Source organism: Orcinus orca, chromosome 3 (assembly GCF_937001465.1).
Source record: "Orcinus orca chromosome 3, mOrcOrc1.1, whole genome shotgun sequence".
NCBI classification, from domain to species: Eukaryota; Metazoa; Chordata; class Mammalia; order Artiodactyla; family Delphinidae; genus Orcinus; species Orcinus orca.
In genome coordinates, this window is record NC_064561.1 from 125,472,290 (window position 1) to 125,490,949 (window position 18,660).

Below are 18,660 nucleotides of genomic sequence, written 5' to 3' on the forward strand. Positions count from 1 at the left end.
AAGTCCCAGGGGCTTTGGGCATCACCCACTGGGAGAGGTACAGAGCTGACGAAATCTCAATCTGGGCTGCACGTGAGAACCACCTGGGGGCTTTAAAAGGATAGATGCTAAGTCCCCAGCCCAGAGAACCTGACTCATTTGATCTGCGGTAGGACCCAAGCATGGGTATTTTCAGGGGGGTGCGGGAAGTGGTGAACTTCTATTAAAAAGTGCTTAGGAAAAAGTGTAACCTCCATACAGTGACATGCACAAACCTTGAGCACCCAGCTCAATGAATTTTTATGAATAAATACTCTTGAAACCCACCCCATCCCCATCCAGATACAGAACATCATCATCTCCCAGAAGCCTCAGCACAGGACTTTTAACATTAAGCTCTTTTATTTTGAAAAAATTAAAACTCTTCAAGTTGCAAGAGCATAAAATGAACTCAGCAAGGGTATTTAAAAAACCTCCCCTGCTGATTCTAATACACAGACAGGATTGACAGCAGTAATTTGCTGGTTTTCCTTTTTGTTTTTTTGTGGGTTTTTTTTTGTTTTTTTTTTTTTGCCACATTCTGGCCATGGAAAGCCTTCAGTAAAGCATGGGCACACGGTTTTAATTTTCTGTTACTGATTTCTTAACCAGGTCATTATTGGTTCCTTCAATACAGAAATTAATGTCAGCCTCAGATGCATTTAATTCTGTTGTATTGTGACTGTCTCTGTAACTTTTCAAGCATTGTTTATGATTCACAACCTCCCTCTTTCTGGCTATGTATGGTTTAGGTGGCCCTTTTTGCTCTAATAAGAATATGTGTGCTTGAGAAAAATAAAGCTGGGGATCATGCTAATCTTTTGTGGGTCGGCCACTGACAGCTGGCAAGGCCAGAGACAAACCTGGAGCCCTCCACAATGCTCATCACAGTTCAAGGGCAGGGATGTGCGAAAGGCAGGAGTCTGGGGAGCTGAATACTGAGTGAGGAAACAAAATCAAAAACAAAACCCATCATGTCCAGGCCTGGTGGAAATAGGCAGACTGCAAAGGCCGGCCTGAGTTATGAGTTTAGGGAGGCCAGCAGGAGAAATTCTGAGATGTGATGGGAAGGGAGGACCAGGAAGGGGGCAGCAATAAAGCCAGGAGCCAAGAAGCTGTGCTGTCACCAGAGGCTGAGACACAGAACATTCTGGCCTCAGACAGAATCCAGCTGCCAGGCTGTGCTCTGTGCAAGTACCTGGCAGAGACGGCCAGTGGGGCTGTAATTGTGACGACCTGCACCTGGCGCCTTATTTCCATTTACACAAAGGCTGCGTATGGACTAGCGGTGGCTCTGGGGGCAATGCTGGGTACAGCTGGACTCTGCCCAGGCCCCACATCTCCCTTTTGTCTCCTGATACATAGTTCCTAAGGAGCAATTCCTTACGTGGTAGCTAAGTGACTCTTCCATTGGGAACAGCGAGCTGAGTGGGGCGGGCGTTAGACACCGCCATACAGGGGAAGGTTCTTAGCGTGACTGAGGTCCTCAGGTCCCAGATGAAGGAGGAGAATCTCCTTTAATTCCTCAGATGGTGGCAGAGGACAAGCCTCACGGTGGATATGGTTAACTGCCTATATGAGGGCATCTCTGGCCCAGAAGTGACCAAAGAGTCTAAAAATGAGAAACCCATCACACTCAAATGTTTGGCAAAGGAAAGTTCTCTTCAGGCCCCGTAACCAATTTCTTATGTCTTGTGTATTTTTTGTTGTTGTCAAATACAATTGTGGTTTGCAAATAACTTCTTAGGTTTATTAAAAGAAAGAGTGTGACAACATGAATTTTATAGCTCAGTATGAAAAATCACAATGCATCTGAACACTGAAGTCTGTCTTGTCTTTGATTATAGCAATGAGTTAAATTCACTTAAGGTTTTTCCCTAGCAGAACTATGCTTTATAATGAAAACCTGCTCTGTTCTTAAAAAAAAAAGGCAGAAAACCAGAAAATGAGCAAGGAGTGAATTTTTGAAATCTAATTTTTTAGATTGATTAGATTTTAGATAGAACAAAGAATGAGTTTTTGAAATCATAGTGGTTTTAACGTACATAGTACTCATAGTTTGCCAACTTCAGCCTGTTTTCATACACATACACACACTCATACGTGCACAAATATAACCAAAACACGTCCCCTCCCCTTTCCTTACATATTGAATTCAATTCCTAGATTCTGTTAACCTCTCCCGGCAGTTCATTGTTTGTGGGTGAAGCAACTGGGAGCTTGCCCCTTCTGAGAGGGCAAGTACTGCTCAGAAACATGAAACCTTCAAGTATTCTGAGCTGGCAGGAATGGTTAAGTGCTTAGGAGAAACTGAGGAGGGGACCTGTGGAGCAAGGGTGGTAGAGTCACCTCTTAAGTTCTGCAAATTGATGGTCCTTGACAAGATGGGATTCTTCCTGCTCCCATCCTAGTTCTGAGCTGCCAGAAGAGGTGAGGCTGACATGGGCTGAGCCTTGGACTAAGCCCAGAGGAGACTAATAAAGGCACTTGTGGGTGCCTCCTGTGCGTGAAAGTCCCCAGAACAATTGTAAGTCACGTTGCCTTATATGCTGATTATGATCTATGCATCCTTTCACCTCCACTTACGTGGGGACCCCAGAGTCGATAGCACAAAGGAAACAACTGAAAGCAGTGGCATTAAAAATAGCAAAATGAAAAAGTATCCCTAAATGATCACTGGCACAGTCTTACCTTACACAGATCTCTATAAGGGGGGTGGGAATCCTAGACATTACAAGAGGGAGAAAGATGATGATGACAGTGTTGTTCTCAAATCAGCACTTACGAGAGAGGAAAGGGATGGGAATGGAAGCTGAAATAAAACAAGACGACTGCCCGACTGGCGCAAGGCCAGCCTCTTACCGTAGTGTGGGATGATGGCCCAGGCCATGGCAGAGGCGTAGATGCCACCAATCATCCAGAACATGCAGAGCCAGCTCAGATGCTCACCCCGCTTCCCTCGGGCCAGCACTTCAGCAAAGTAGGAGAACACGGTGGGAATGGCTCCTCCAATCCTGCCAAGAGGTACAGAGGATATGTGAAATCAGGGCCTGTACAGCCAATGTGAAGTACAAAGGGCAGAGCCAAAGCAGGCTCTAACAACACATGCTCTCTCTCTATCCCAGCATATCAACGAAGGTATATTTTCTACCATTTAGTAACTTTAATCTTGAACCTGCAATTAAGCTATGTTACCAAAAGGTGGCAGTGGTGCCCCACTCCTGTGCTTTACAGAACTTAGCTTAAGTTCTCCATGGACTTTCTGTTCCTTGTTGAATGTTCGACATGATATTTATCAAAAAAAAGCCCACAATATTTGGTATAATCTAGGGAATATTTTAATTAACACATTAGAAAAAGATACTATGATTATGTCCTGTCCATTACCTGGAGACTTTGGAAACAGCTTCAAACACCTCAAGAGGGCTGTCTGCAACCTATACTTACTACCCCACAGCATTGGTCCTGGAGCCTAATCTGGCTGATGTGTCAGCAAACACAGGACCAACAGGGTTGTTTCCTAGACTGGCTCTGGTCCCAATTCAGCAGATATTGCTGAACGAGTACGAGCTCCTGGTTTAGATACCAAGAGTACAATGCTTCCTTCCAGTCTGGGTGATTATAAGAGATGCTGACTGATCTCTGGATAGAGGATATGAACAGTGAGCTCTATCCAGGTTAAGGGTTCTCAAATGAGGGTCTATGGAATAAACGTTTTGTTCATTCTGGGGAGATGGGCCATGTAGATCTCATCAGAATTTCAAACTGACCTTAACCCCCAAATTTTAAGAGCTATTGCCTAAGAAAGTAAGGTAGTATGGGAAAAAATTACTATCATTCCAAACAATATGTGAATTCTTAAACATTTTTTTTATAAAATGTGCAACAATATAAGCAAGTTGTAAAGACAACATCTAGTGATACAGTTTTTAAAATATGTATTGATTCTTTTATGTTCAGAATTCTATAAGGAAAACTGCTATTGACATTTCATGTAAATTTGATGTCAAGGTGTAACACAGGTATTTATTCATTTAGCAATAACTGATTTCCTTAGAGCCTTTGATATGATAAAGAAGTACTGGCAGTGACCTTAGCAAATGCGATTAAGAGAAAGGCCATCTCTGCAGCAAACTAGATGTACCAAAGGAACCGCAGCGTTCATAATGTCACTCTGCATCAACTAGTAGGTCAAAGTATGGCATCATTTCATAAGTCTGCCCCTGCTTATAGTAATGTGGTAGTTATCAACTGCTGGATATGGGCAGACCACCTAGAACAGTGTTTTTCAATCTGTAGGCTATGGAATTAATTTAGTAAATGTAAACAGCATTTTAAAAATTGAAATAGAGATGAAATATTTGAGTGACACTCAAGTAATAAGGATAAGCATCATTTCATTAAATTTTGTGTCCGTAATAAATATATTTATAGCATATAATGTATATTTGTATATATATGTGAGTATACATATATATTTAATATATAACTATATATACTTATATATATAAATGTATAATGAGTCACAATGTGTTTCTTAGCGAGAGCGGCTGTTCAAAGAGTTTATTTTTTTCTAAATAAAGCAGTTTTTTTTTAATTTATTTTTAAAAATAAATTTATTTATTTTTGGCTGCATTGAGTCTTTGTTGCTGTGAGCGGGCTTTCTCTGGTTGCGGCGAGCAGGGGCTACTCTTCGTTGCAGTGAGTGGGCTTCTCATTGCGGTGGCTTCTCTTGTTGTGGAGCACGGGCTCTAGGCACGCTGGCTTCAGTAGATGTGGCACTCAGGCTCAGTAGTTGTGGCTCGCGGGCTCTAGAGCACAGGCTCAGTAGTTGTGGCGCGCGGGCTCATTTGCTCCACGGCATGTGGGATCTTCCCGGACCAGGGATTGAACCCATGTCCCCTGCATTGGCAGGTGGATCCTTAACCACTGTGCCACCAGGGAAGTCCTCAGAGAGTTTAAAAATCATCACCTTAAAGCATCTGTATCTGTTCCTCTGGGCTATGAATGTGACAGTTCTACCTAAAATCCCTGTATGATTCCGCATGACTTCAGATGCAGCACATGGCAACTTAGTGCCATCACACCAGGGGTAGCCAGCCAGGACCAAGTCCATCAACCAGACCTCCAAACAAGAAACAGATGCTGTGATGAACAGTCACAGCTGGCTATAAACCACATCACATAGACACACACAGTTCTCTGCCTGGCTTCTTGAGGACCTCACACCATGCTCGGACAGCTAGCTGAATTTAAAAATTCAATGAAGTTTTGAACAGATTTGAAATGGTTCCATCACAGCACACAATTTTAATGGGAAATAAAATGTGTCATAAATCATTTAATGCTACTCCTTTTGTCATTGGATGTGAAGAATCTGTTTCTCTGCATCATAAAGTCCCAGGTTCCTAATCTGTGCCTTCACTTCTCAGTGCATAGAAAGAGTCCCAGTTTTTACTGATTTTTCACATCCTAATTAATGTTTCATCAGGATTCTGGACATTCTGTATGTAAGAGCTATAACTTACACTTCACAAAGGCACAACTGTGTGTCAGGAGATGCCAAGCCGCTCTGAACCAAGATGAGACTTGGGAGACTTGCCTGTTAGTTTTAAACAAATCACTGTTGCATAAAAGAACGCCAACTTTAGGACTTTTAAACAATCCTGCCGGTTTTGATTCAAGGTCTCTTTTTTAAGGTGTTTTTTTGTTTGTTTTGTTTTTTGGATGTTTTTGCATGGATGTCTCAATGTCTGTAAAGCAGGCCACAAGGAACTCTAAAATCAAGGGCTAAGTGAGTCTGAAGAATGAGGGAGGGAGTCTGCTTAATTCCCTTGCAAAGTCCTTCAGACCCAGGGACCTAAAACTCAATCCAAGCATTCACATTTCTCACTGTGGGCTGACCATCTATTTTGGGGAAAACATTACTCCTCATCTTACTGTGACGTCCTTCAAGCAGAGAAAAAACATTACAGCATGCTGTAGTATTAACTATTACTAGTATTTCATACCCCATCAGAGTGCTTACACGTTGCTTACACTAGATGGGAGGCTCTTAGAAGTTGAGGACTGTATCGTGTTCATCTTTGAATCCCTTACCTGGCCCACTGAGCATGCACTAAGTGCTTACTCAGGAGAAGTGAATTTCCCAAAGACTCTCTGGTGATGTCGGGGAGACGTAATCTGCTCTGACGACCTAAACATCTCCAGTGAGTGGAAACATCTTATGTCCTAGGCCAATATGACCTGAGAAGTTGGGGGTGCTGGAATGGCAGTTCTGATAGCAGCAGAGCCCCCAAAGAGTTCTTGAATTCTATGTCTTAGTTCTGTGTCTTAGTTGCCACCCTTCACCACCAAATCTTATATAATCAGAGTTTCCCTCTACTATTCTACCTCAATATTTTGTGTGAGGGGCTATCACATTTCCTTATTTCCTTTATTGTACTAAGATACAATTTCTGAGAATATTTGAAGAGATAAAAATATTAAAATGGCACTTTTCAAATTCCCACATATCAGTGGTTGTTAAATAGCGCTGATTTGCTCCCCTCTCCTAGCAGACATCTGACAATGTCTGGAGATATTTTTAGTTGTTACAACTCAGAAGTTGCCACTGGCATATAGTGGGTAGAGGCCACACGTGCTGCTAAAGATCCTTCAGTATACAAGGCAGTCCCTCACAACAAAGAATTATCCAGCCCCAGATATTAATAGTGCTGAGGTTGAGAAACGCTTGCAATGGGGATATAATATGGAAAATATGGTATTTTATATTAAAAAGCCAGAATCTAAGGCATAAAATACTTATCTTTTACACTGCTTGATGGGTAACACATGTCTAAATTCAGTTAACATGGAGCGCTTTTTTGTTGTTCCTTATATAATGATCAGTTAGCTGCTGTTGAAATTTGCTCAAGTTCATTTCTGATGGAATATTTACATAAATGAAGCAATCAGATCAGGGTGGTTTATAAAGATTTTTTCTCCCAATTGGATATTAAGTCTATTTTATTAGCTGTCATAAAGGGTCAAATCTTAATTATCCATGGGAATAGGAGGCACAAAGGGAATAATAATTGAAATGCACACTCTATTGTAGGTGGAAGGTTAGTCAGATTCAAAATAATTGAATTGACACGAATGAAACAGAATGTTGATATTTGGAATTTGAGCTGGAGTTATTCCCTAAGTGCTATTAACTTTAGGTTTCTACAACTTTAATTATAGAAATATAAAGAAAGTAAAAAATCTGCATAGAACACATCACTAGAATAAACTGGGACCACACCCTCACCCCACTGCATGCGTGTGTGCATGCGTGTGCAGGAACACACAATATATCCCTCAAAAGGTCTGCAGTACTCCGTAGTAGGCATCAAGTGAATATCATGAAACCTATTTATGTTCCTCAATAATTTAAGACAAATCCACAAGTGAAATACTGTATACGGCAAAGGGTGTATCAGCTTTACAGACAAAATTTCTCCTCTGTTGGGAACACGAGACCCTTAAGTTGAATGGGTTTAGCACAGCAGGATGAAGGAGAAGGCCAAGCGTTACGGTCTCCACAAGCCTCCTTGAAAATCTGGGAAGCCTGACTGTCCTAGGCCTGCAAGTTTCACAGCCACACCTGGCGTCACTCCAGCCCCGATGACAATTTAGGGGCGGACTCTGTTTGTCCCTGTACCTTGTGATACTGATGTGTGCTGGCTACTGAGGCGAAGAGGGGGAGGGGGTTAGGTTTCTGCAGTGGAAGAAGGAGGTTGTAGACATCAAGGCTAATTGTACCTAAAATGGCTCGAAGTACGGCGTTCGGGGGGAAATGACAGAACGGCGACTTCTTGTCCTGAGGAGGAATTCTACCGAGTAGCCCTGCTCTGCTTCAGTTCTTCAGCTGAGCGTGTCACGAAGAGGAACTTCGTTCCAACTTATTTCACCACGTGACTGTCAACCAGTCTTGTGCCTCGGTCTTCCCCTTCCACTGGGAAATGGGGCATTACATGAGAACAAAATTAAGGAGGAAGCTGAATAACCTTGTAACGTCATGTGTTCCATACAGATAATAAGAGCTGACTCTGGTGGCTTCATTACGATTTTATTGTTACGGGTTTATAGAAAGACTAGTGAATGGTGTAGTCTATGCCGGGAATCACAAGGACAAATAAGCCGCATGAAAAATATCCTTTTACTCCTTACTCAGAATCAACCAAAAAGGAAGGAAGACGCTGAACTGCCAGGCAAGCTGGACAGCAATCCAGAACCAATTCATTATGTTTTCTTTTTTGCTTTTTTTTGGCGGCGCCGTGCAGCATGCAGGATCTTAGGTCCGCGACCAGGGATCAAACCCGTGCCCCCTGCAGTGGAAGCGTGGAGGCTTAACCACTGGACCACCAGGGAAGTCCCCATTATGTTTTCAATTGGACCCAGAAGTAAAAACAGCCTCAAAGATGAACTTTTCAGTGACTTCCTTTTCATGGAAGTAAACAGACTATCACAGAGGAGGTTGTACAGAGGCTTAGATGAAAGAACACAGATCTAACATCTCTGAATGGGCTGGGTCAGCACACAAAATGATACTGCTGTATTGATAAGAAGGCATATGTTTATTATGAGTAATCAAGAGAGAAGCAGGAGGGACTTCCCTGGTGGTGCACTGGTTAAGAATCCACCTGCCAATGCAGGGGACACGGGTTCGATCCCTGGCCAGGGAAGATCCCACATGCTCTGGAGCAACTAAGCCCATGTGCCACAACTACTGAGCCTGCACTCTAGAGCCCGTGAGCCACAACTACTGAAGCCCGCGCATTCTAGGGCCTGTGCTCCACAACAGAGAAGCCACCGCAATGAGAAGCCCGCGCACCGCAATGAAGACTAGCCCCCGCTTGCGGCAACTAGAGACAGACTGCCTGCAGCAACAAAGACCCAACACAGCCAAAAAAGAAAAAAAAGAAGATAGAAACAGGAGAACATCTCCTGGTAATGGAACCAATCATCAAATAAGGAATGGGAATCCCCTATGCCCAGTCATAAAGGATGGGTGCTAAAGGATGGGCGGTTAGGGTAGCTTTATTCCTCCCATCTCCAAAGTCACAGTTTAAACCTGACTATTTTAAGAATATTGAGATGTAAACATGTAAAAGTTGTGTTTCTAAAACAACATAACTTCAACTCCCCTAGCCCTTGTTTGCAATCAGGGTGGTGACCTAAGCTTCCCAAACGTATACAGGTCTGCATATCCAACAGACCTGGTGCCACTGGGAGAGAAGGTGTATTCAGAGATCAGTATCCTAATGCTGTCTTGAAAAAAAATTAACCTCCCTACTGAGAGAGCTGGAAGCATGCATTCCCATAGCACCTAAATGGTGTCATGAATAAAGATGGTGATAATCATTAGAATGATCTGTGAGAAATGATGTCAAAAAAACATGCAGACTTTTCCAGCCACTTACGCTATATATCTAGTCATTCATTCCTCCTCTCACCCTCCCACCCACCTGCCATTTACCCATCCATCCATCATCCCCCATGCAGCCCCTCACCCAGCCAAATTCTGGGCCAAGCACATCACCTGTTGCTGGAGGTACAGGCTTGAAGAACACACATTCCCACCCTCAAGGAGCTCACAGAGTCAATTCTAAAAAGTGCACGAGGCTAATTTTCACAATTATAAATTATGAGTCTGGGAGATCTTTTCCTCTGTTACTTCCTTCTCTCTTGGGATCAACAGTTCTTTTGCCAAAGGGTATAATGGGAAATAAAGTGTGTCCAAAAGGTCAACCGTTGTTGGAAATTCTCTTAAAAGGCATTGCCCAAGACAGTGACTTTCAATAGAAATACCATGTGAGGCACGTATAAAATTTTTAATTTTCTAGAAAAGAAATTAAAGCAAAAAATCAGGTATAGTTCCTTTTAATATATATTCATTTAACCCAATGTATCCAACTATTATCATTTTAACATGTAATCAATATAAAAATTATTAATGAGATATTTTACATTCTTTATGTATTTTTTAAAAAAATTTTTATTGGGGTATAGTTGCTTTACAATATTGTGTTAGTTTCTACTGTACAGCAAAGTGAATCAGCAGTACGTATACATATATCCCCTCTGCTTTGGATTTCCTTCCCTTTTAGGTCACCACAGAGCATTGAGTAGAGTTCCCTGTGCTATACAGTACGTTCTCATTAGTTATCTATTTTATACATAGTATCAGTAGTGTATATATGTCAATCCCAATCTCCCAGTTCATTCTTTTGTATGTATTAAGTCTCTGAAATCCAGTGCTATGTATTTTGTACTTACAGCACATCTAAATTTGGTCACATTTCAAGTGCTCGGTGGCTACGTATGGCCTGTTTGCCAACACAGGCCTACTGTGACCCACTGTTTACAATTTGGGTTTGCGATTATTTTTGGATTAAAGATAATTTAGTTTGTTGCCTCATCTTCCATATTGAAAAAGGTCTTTCCATTCCGATTCTTTGGGTCAGAAACCTTCTTGAACTGATCTGCTCAAAATGTTTATTCAGTGTCTATCAAGTATCAGACATTGTGTGTTAGGAAATCACAGTCATTTCTCATTGAATCTGAGACAGCACAGCCTGGTGGTTATGAGCGTGGAGCTAGACTGCCTGGGTATGATATGACTATACCACTTACTGTGTGACCTTGGACAGTTACTTAACCTCTCTGTGCCTCAACTTCCTCATCTATAAAATGGATGGAATAAATAGTATCTTCCTCATAGGGTCACCACGAGGTTTAAATGAGTCAATATTTACAAAGTGTGTAACACAGCATCTCATAGGGCAAGCACTATACAGGTGTTTGATAAAACACATTCTGAAAGTTGAAAAATTTTAAATGGGTCTGCATTTTTCCCATACGATGAGGAAGTAAAACCTTACAGTTTAGAATTAGACTAAAACTCAGAAGACCTGGGGGTTTACTGAACATGTGAAAGTCATTCTAATTTTAAAAAGGCAGCATATTTTTGCATACCTAATGATTAAAAAATGTTGTGGAAATAAATGAGCTTCTACATATAAAACACTTTGAAGAATTCCAGTTAGTGGTGATCATCTCTACAAAGTCAAGGTATTCTGGTTATTATAATTTTATAATAATGGATGGATATTGGTTAATGGATGGATATTGTAAGCAGCTATGAACTATGCATTTATGAGGCTTCATTTGCAGACGGAGAAATGACTGTTCATTCTCCTACCATACACAGACACTGACATTTCATTTTAATTTCTGTTGCTGGTGTATTTTTCTCCTGACCTTTATGCTTAGCAGTGCCAGGCCTTCAGTGAGACGCTCCTAACTCTGACATTGCCTGGCATCTGAAGCATTATCATTCCCATAACTAACAGTGACTGGAAGCAAATAATTTAATTCTGGGCAAATGAAAATGAATCAACGGTGTCAACTCCATTTCCCATCTTTCTAATTTTCTGTAACAAAAGAGGAGAGGGAAATGTCTGTTCCCTGGTGTGAGATTCACTTAGGAAAGTGAGAGACAGATAAATAATTGGTGATGCCCTGCTCCTCGTTCCCACAAAACACTGCTGTCCCCGGCAGGAAAATCATTCTTTGTGCTGAATGAATATTTAAAGTCACACAGAATATGGCAGCTGGACATATTTATGTTTCTAAGAAAATACACTCATGACTTAGTGTGGTGAATTAAGACGAAAGCACATCTATCACAAACCCAGGTAGACCTCAGGCTAAAACAAGAGCTCCTTCCAGGCTCCTTTATATGCAGAACAGGAGTAGAACACAGTGCTGCTAATGATGCCTCAGCAACAAAATAACATAGAGCAAGGGGAAGCCTGTGGCATTTGCAGAAAATCAACACAAAGGCATTTTAACTTTGGATTCAGAATGCACAGTTTACTTGTTTACAGAGTGGCTAGTTCAAAGGACTTCATCGCAACTGAAGTCCTGGCTGTGTCATTCCTGGTTCCATCACTGAACCTTAATCTATAAAATGAAGGGTTTGGACTGGGACCCAGAAATTCTCTTCCTCCTCTGAAATGCCCAGTGTGTGGAACTGGTGGACAGGCGCTATACCAACGTGGAGATTCTGTCAGTTGCTTTGTCTATTCCAAGTATGCATTCTGGAACTGGGAAATAACCATCCTGGGGTCCCTACTGGACCCACTGTGCGATGGACCTGAGCTCAAACTCCATTGATAACCTGACCTCCGTAAGTCCCTACCCTGACTAGTGGACCACAGTGACATTTTGAGTTTCCTGGAATTAATGTCAGTTCAGAGCCAGTGCCCAGTAAGCCCTGAAAAGTCTGAGGATTTCCTTTTTCCTCATGCAGTTACCCTGGTAAAAGGCTATAGGTCCTTTTGGGGAAGGCTGGGAGAAAGATGAGCAGTATAAACTTTCAGCAATGTACCAGGGTCCGTCCACCAGGAGACCCCATCTCCCCTTCATTCAAGGGGTTCTGGGTCTGTAAATGGGCTCAAGTCTGGGAATTGCCTGAGGGGCCATGCCTTTCTGTTTTCATGATGCAAATTAAACTTTTGGTCACTTGATCTAGAACTCTTCCCCTTATATAGATCAAGTAAGACTTTAGTAAATTTCCCACCCATTTCATTTCTAGGAACACTGTGGCTGAAGGTCTGTGCCGGTCAAGACTATTCCACTGCTGTCCTGACTGGTGTCCGTTACAGTAACCTCGCCCACCTTGCCTTGAGCAATTAAGCAGTAAAGAGCAGACAGACCTATCTTGTCAATCTCTGCCCTCTTGGAATTCATATGCTGGTGGAGGAAAGAAATAAACACACAAGCAAATATTTGGGGGCATCAATCAGTGCTACCAAGAAGACATACCAAGGGACTGTGGTGAGAGTCACTGGGAGGGGTGGTCTCAGGATGGCCTGTCTGAGGTCCTGAGTGCTGAGGGCTCAGGGAGAAGATCCTATGAAGCAGAAAGGATGGCAAGATTGACACTCCTGGGAAACGTGTGGAGCGGTGCAGGGTCTGAGCACCAGAGGCTCACGACAGAAAAATTCCCGACATTCTAAAACCTTATTTCCTTGGTCATCTAGTTTTCCTCAATTCAAAACCAGATCAGATGTGGATGGAGGGAGCTGCCTAGTAAACAGAAATAACAAGATCTCTTATTTATTAATTTATTTTTGTGGGAAAGTTGGACTTTTTCCATATAGCTTTTTTTTTTAACATCTTTATTGGAGTCTAATTGCTTTACAATGGTGTGTTAGTTTCTGCTGTATAACAAAGTGAATCAGCTATACGCCTACATATATCCCCATATCCCCTCCCTCTTGTGTCTCCCTCCCACTCTCCCTATCCCACCCCTCTAGGCGGTCACAAAGCACGGAGCTGATCTCCCTGTGCTATGCGACGGCTTCCCACTAGCTATCTATTTTACATTTGCTAGTGTACGTATGTCAAGATCCCTTATTTAAGGTCTCCAGGATCAAAGTCTTAATTCTTTGGCTTGAGTTTTAATTACGAATGTTTAAATAAAAAGGGACTGTGTCAAACTTCAGCTGCTTATGTACTCAGTGCATAAGTAATGGGTGTAAAAAGGGTTTAAACAGTACATGCCTTTAAAAACAAGAAGAACTTTCAAGTGGAAAATGGTTTTTCATTCACAATTTTGCCATTGTTTTCTCCTTCTTCTGTGAGTCTCCCACGCCCCTTGCCGCTGCCTCTCTTAGGGCACTGATGAGTTCTTAGCAGGTGGAGAATGGGAGGGCTCTCTGTGTCTTCCCTCTACAACCAGATGGGAAGCATCTGGGGGCCAGGTCTCATCTATATCCGTGAAAGGTCCCCGGTGGTTCCAGGGGTAGAGCAGGTGTGAAACTGTTTTTCTGAGTTGAATTGGAATGGGATTGGAGAAAATAGAGACTCAGCTGAGACTTCCCTGAGATTCACAGACAGGGTGTCCAGATGAACCCTAGCTGTTGAGAAAACCCCTCTGTCATCGGGGTAGCACTCCACATGTTACAAGTAGGTAACAGGACCCAGAAATTCAGCCAAGCAAGAGAGATCACTTTCTTCATTTCCCGTAACAACTGCATTTCTCAGGCCTCCTCAGCTGCCGGATCCCACAAGGTTCTGGGTGTTCTGGTGAGTAAGCTCACATCGCTCCCCTCAGTCCCACCCCCAGCCTAGGGCATCTCCATCTATTCTGGAAAGCAGGGATGCTCCATTTTAGTCGCCTGTTTCCTCCCAAGTCTTTGCCCATGATTAGTCTTTTCTGTTTCCTTCTTGGGCGAGACTTGAAATTGCAAAGTCAGAAAGAGGCCTCTTTTCCCCTCTCCCTCTGCTGTCACTCTGAGGCAAGGGGCACAGGACAGCTTAGCTGAATGAATGGGAGGAAGAACAAAGAAAGAGCAGGAATGCCAAACGGGGTGGGGGTGGGGGGATGTTTCTAGACATTATCCCGAATTTCCTTCCCTACCCTGTACTTTAACACATTATCTCACTTGATCCTCATACTCCAAGGTAGGATGTGAAGTACGATTATCTCTCTTTTCCAAAAGATGAAGCAGGTTGGAGAGCCGGAGGGACTTTCCCAAGGTCTCACAGTAAAGGGCAGGGAGAGGGTGGACTTGGGTTTCTGGACTCCCAATCCTGTGCCAGCTCTGCAAAGGCACACAGTGCATTAGCCTCTGGTAGCACAATTTACAGAGCCTAGCTGAGTCAGCAATACACAGTCTGCGCTTTGCCAGGTAAATCATCTTATTTAGGGGTCTGCAGCCCTGAGCTGCTGGCTGAAGAATGATTTGTCTGCAACAGAGAAGAGGATGATGTCATGAATATACTCAAGCAGTCTCTGTCTCTGTACTGCCCTTGAACTGGCTTCTGGACAGTCCCTTAGTTTGCAGTATTTTGCAGCCACCAGAATGTTCCTTTTCTCTGCAGTCAACTGGGCTGACCATGTCATCATCCAGATTGGCAATTAAAATTGCCATAATAATTTGACCACAGTTGGGGACTTTTGAGTCTGTGGATATCATTGGCATTTCCTGGATAAGATTGTGAATGGAAAGGACTGGAAAGTTCAGAACTTAGGCTATTAGTCTTCTCCTGACAGGCTAGTGGTGGTATGTAAGTAAAAGAAAGCGAAAGGAAGCTTTTCTGGTAGCAAGAATGTCTTATGCTGTGGACCCTGAGAAGGGTTGAAAACAAATAGCCCCAAATAACACCTGTTCTTCCTCAGGTATCTCAATTCAATCAGCATTAGATGTGGGGCAGCTCCTTGAATCCATGATCTAAATACCTCCCCAAGGATGACGTACGTAGCCAGTCTCACACAGAGCCCTGCGCGCCAAAGGTCCCCTCTGTTAAGGAAAAGCCCTCTTTCCCCATCAATACAAAGCAAATTATTGATTCTGATCATTTTTCTCCAAGGAAAAAATATTATCACTCTTTCCCAAACTTTCCAACTCTCTTGGTTTACTGGAGTGTCCTCACTCTAAGGAAATCGCCTGAAATTTGTGCAACTTAGTCACGTATTTGCAAAGTGTGCACTGTGTAGAATGTAGCACAGGAGAGGCTATAAGAAGACAAAAAAAGAACATCAGAAAAATCTGTGGATAATCCTCCAATCTCAATATGTGCACAAATCTTGTAGCAGAAAATGATATAAAAAAGTAACAATGTTTTGAATGAATTAAAAAAGTGACCCATTGGTCTGCACGGGGAAATCTCTGTACTCTTGAAATAACCCACTTATACAGTCTTTCCCTTTGATGCCTTATATTCCTACTAATCTTAGCTCTGATTTAAAGTACTACTATATGTAATTAGGAGAGATGGGTTGCAGTTTTCTGATCTTCTCTTTGGGCAGAACTGTGGTTTGCTGTGTGGGTACCGCCATCATCAACCGCCATAACTGATCTGCTTCTCAAATTCATAACCCAGCACTGCCTCCTGCCCTTTCTTCATGCACTTTTATTTCACTTTATATTATTCCTATAGATTCATCTTATGCTAGACCCCTCAGAAAGAAAGTCTCTAATGAAAACAAAGTACTCAGGCGTGAATCAGAAATTTTATATTTTCACTATTATTTTCTTATCAAAGCAGGGTTTCTTGGATCTCCTAATTGAGCTACTGCGTTTTCCTAAGCTGTGGATTCACTTAGTTTAGTAATAAGTGCTTCGAGTTCTTTAACAAAAATAACTACATAATTAACTATACTATGCCATTGCACTTGGCAATAGCACAACGCCTGTTAATTCAACAAAAGTCAGGAATTTACAAAAAGAACCTATTGCATCTCAAGAAGCAGGCTTCCTACCTAGTTAAATATGCTGTTAACATAGATCAATAAAACAACATTTACTTGATACACGCTCATGCTGGATTTAAGAGCATACTTGAATGGTTTGAAACTTTAATTTGTTCATAACATATAGGACCAGAGCTATTTCTTGCTTAAATTAAATTTTCAGAAGAAAAAAACATACCTTTATGAATGCTCACTGCCATAGAAACAGCATTCCTTTGAAAACAATACCCATTTCCTAGACATAAAACACTAAAAGAATCGGCCACGGGAACAAAGATGTGTGTTCCCTTCTCTTCTGGATTTAAAGGTTGATAATTATATTTCTAAGAACCAGCATTATGGGCTCCTAAGGCTGACACAAAGATGGGAAAGGAGATGCATTAAGGGATAATTTCTTGGTAATGAGGACCTCTAGAAAGCATGCACATTATGTTTTTACGTAGAATAAACACATTACTATAAAATATGAAGAAGAAAATCCTTACCCGAATCCAGAAAGTAAGCGACAGAAGAGAAAGAAGCCATAACCTTGGACAAATGAAGAAAGGAAGGCAAAGAATCCGTTGATAGACATGCAAATCAGAAGAGACTGCTTCCTTCCCACTTTGTCTGCCAGTCCTCCCCAGAAGAATGCCCCCACCATCATCCCGAGGTACACTATGCTGCCTGCAACACACAGAAAACAAAGAAACACATCAGAGACTGGGAGTAAGCGACACATGTAACAGCAAGTGAACACGGGACAAGATACATTCCAGAATTTTACATGGGAAAAAAATTCCTTTAATAACAGATCCTTCAGGACACACGGATCAACTTTCAAGTTGGAAAGCAAGCTCTGTGGGCTACCTTTGGCTGCCACGGCCAGCGGCAAGGGCAAAAGACGAAACAGTCACATTCTCACCAGCCTTGTGGGGATGGGCACCCAGTGGGCAAGCGTAAGGAGGAGTCTCCACACAGAACAATCCTGCAGTTTGACTCATGGCTGTGTCACCTTCGGTCCGAATGCCCAGCTTAGCGCCGCAACAAGGCCAAGATTGGAGACTGAGTCAAGGGCTCCCGGGTCAAAGTGGATCCCCCTCAGTGTCCCTCTTGGCATCACTGAGTATACAGGTGAATTTTCTAATTCACTTGCTTCTTCTAAAAAACCAAGCCCTCATAAGCTCTGTCCAGAATCTTCTGCAGGATGAAATAATATTAGGTATGGCAAATGTTACTTCCGGGAGGTTTCTAAAAGGGTGTGCAATGTCTAGGGGAAATGGTATAATTAATAAATGAAAGTTTGGCTTTAAAAAAGCTGCCATAGGGCTTCCCTGGTGGCGCAGTGGTTGAGAGTCCGCCTGCCGATGCAGGGGACACAGGTTCATGCCCTGGTCCGGGAAGATCCCACATGCCGCGGAGCGGCTGGGCCCGTGAGCCATGCCACTGAGCCTGCGCGTCCGGAGCCTGTGCTCCGCAGCGGGAGAGGCCGCAACAGTGAGAGGCCCGCGTACCGCAAAGAAAATAAAATAAAATTAAATTAAAAAGCTGCCATATTTTATCCATTTCTACTTTTTCCTTTGCTTCACCAAAGCACCATTTGACTAGTCCCTTCTCAAAGGCATGTTCAAGATACTCAGAAGCATCTGAGTCACAAGCTAAAAAACAGCGCCTTAATGATTGCTTTCGATTAGTTAGGGAAATATTCTACTTAAACATTCACCAGAAATCGTTTGCTTAACAGAGTTAATGAATTAATATGAGACCCAGAAGGAGAACATTTGGCAAAGTCTGCAGATGCTGCGTTGCAGATAGCCCAGTATAGACAGCTACAGTGAATGGCGAATGTTGGAGCAATTATACAATAAGACGAAACAGAAGCTGTTTTTTATTTAGACTGGGGTAGGGTACTGCAAAGAGGTGGGTGGTCATCCTTTGCCTGGCTGGGGGTGGCATATTTTTCTCTGTACTATGGGGCTGACGACCATACACAGACCATCCTTCTCAATAAAGAGATTACTCACAGCATGAGGCCCAATGCATGCCCGGAAGATAATTTAAAGAATGTATCAGCACAAGGCAAAGGAATCCCCAAAGCAGACAGATTCACCCAGGGAAATGCATATGCAGCATAGCTCTTATTTATAGCCTAAGAGGCTTGAGTTTGCCACTCACGCCTGTCAGAAGAATAATCAGTAGCTAAGCTGCTTTATGATAATGTCTGTCTTTAAAAATGCCTACAAATCAGAAAGTGAGCTCCATCCATCAGGAGTGGCCCGTGGCTTCTGTCATCAAAAGACTTGGGAATCTTTCTTGTAGCTCCAGCCCCAGGAACAAAAAATGGTCCCTAGCACTTGCAGAACCCTTGC

The 18,660-nt window shown here is 42.6% G+C and overlaps 1 protein-coding gene and 1 long non-coding RNA gene across 2 annotated transcripts in view; one reads left to right on the forward strand and one right to left on the reverse strand.

Annotated features, from left to right (window-relative positions):
- Window positions 1-18,660, reverse strand: part of SV2C (synaptic vesicle glycoprotein 2C) — a 244,350-nt gene that overhangs the window by 100,860 nt on the left and 124,830 nt on the right. Inside the window, exons 3-4 of the mRNA XM_004270824.3 lie at window positions 16,798-16,978; window positions 2,881-3,032 (exon numbers count right to left, since the gene is read on the reverse strand). Coding sequence (XP_004270872.1) covers window positions 2,881-3,032; window positions 16,798-16,978 — 333 coding nt within the window. The remainder of the gene's footprint in view (window positions 1-2,880; window positions 3,033-16,797; window positions 16,979-18,660) is intronic.
- The window catches only part of LOC125963932 (uncharacterized), a 498,665-nt gene that overhangs the window by 48,375 nt on the left and 431,630 nt on the right, over window positions 1-18,660 (forward strand). The window lies entirely within an intron of this gene.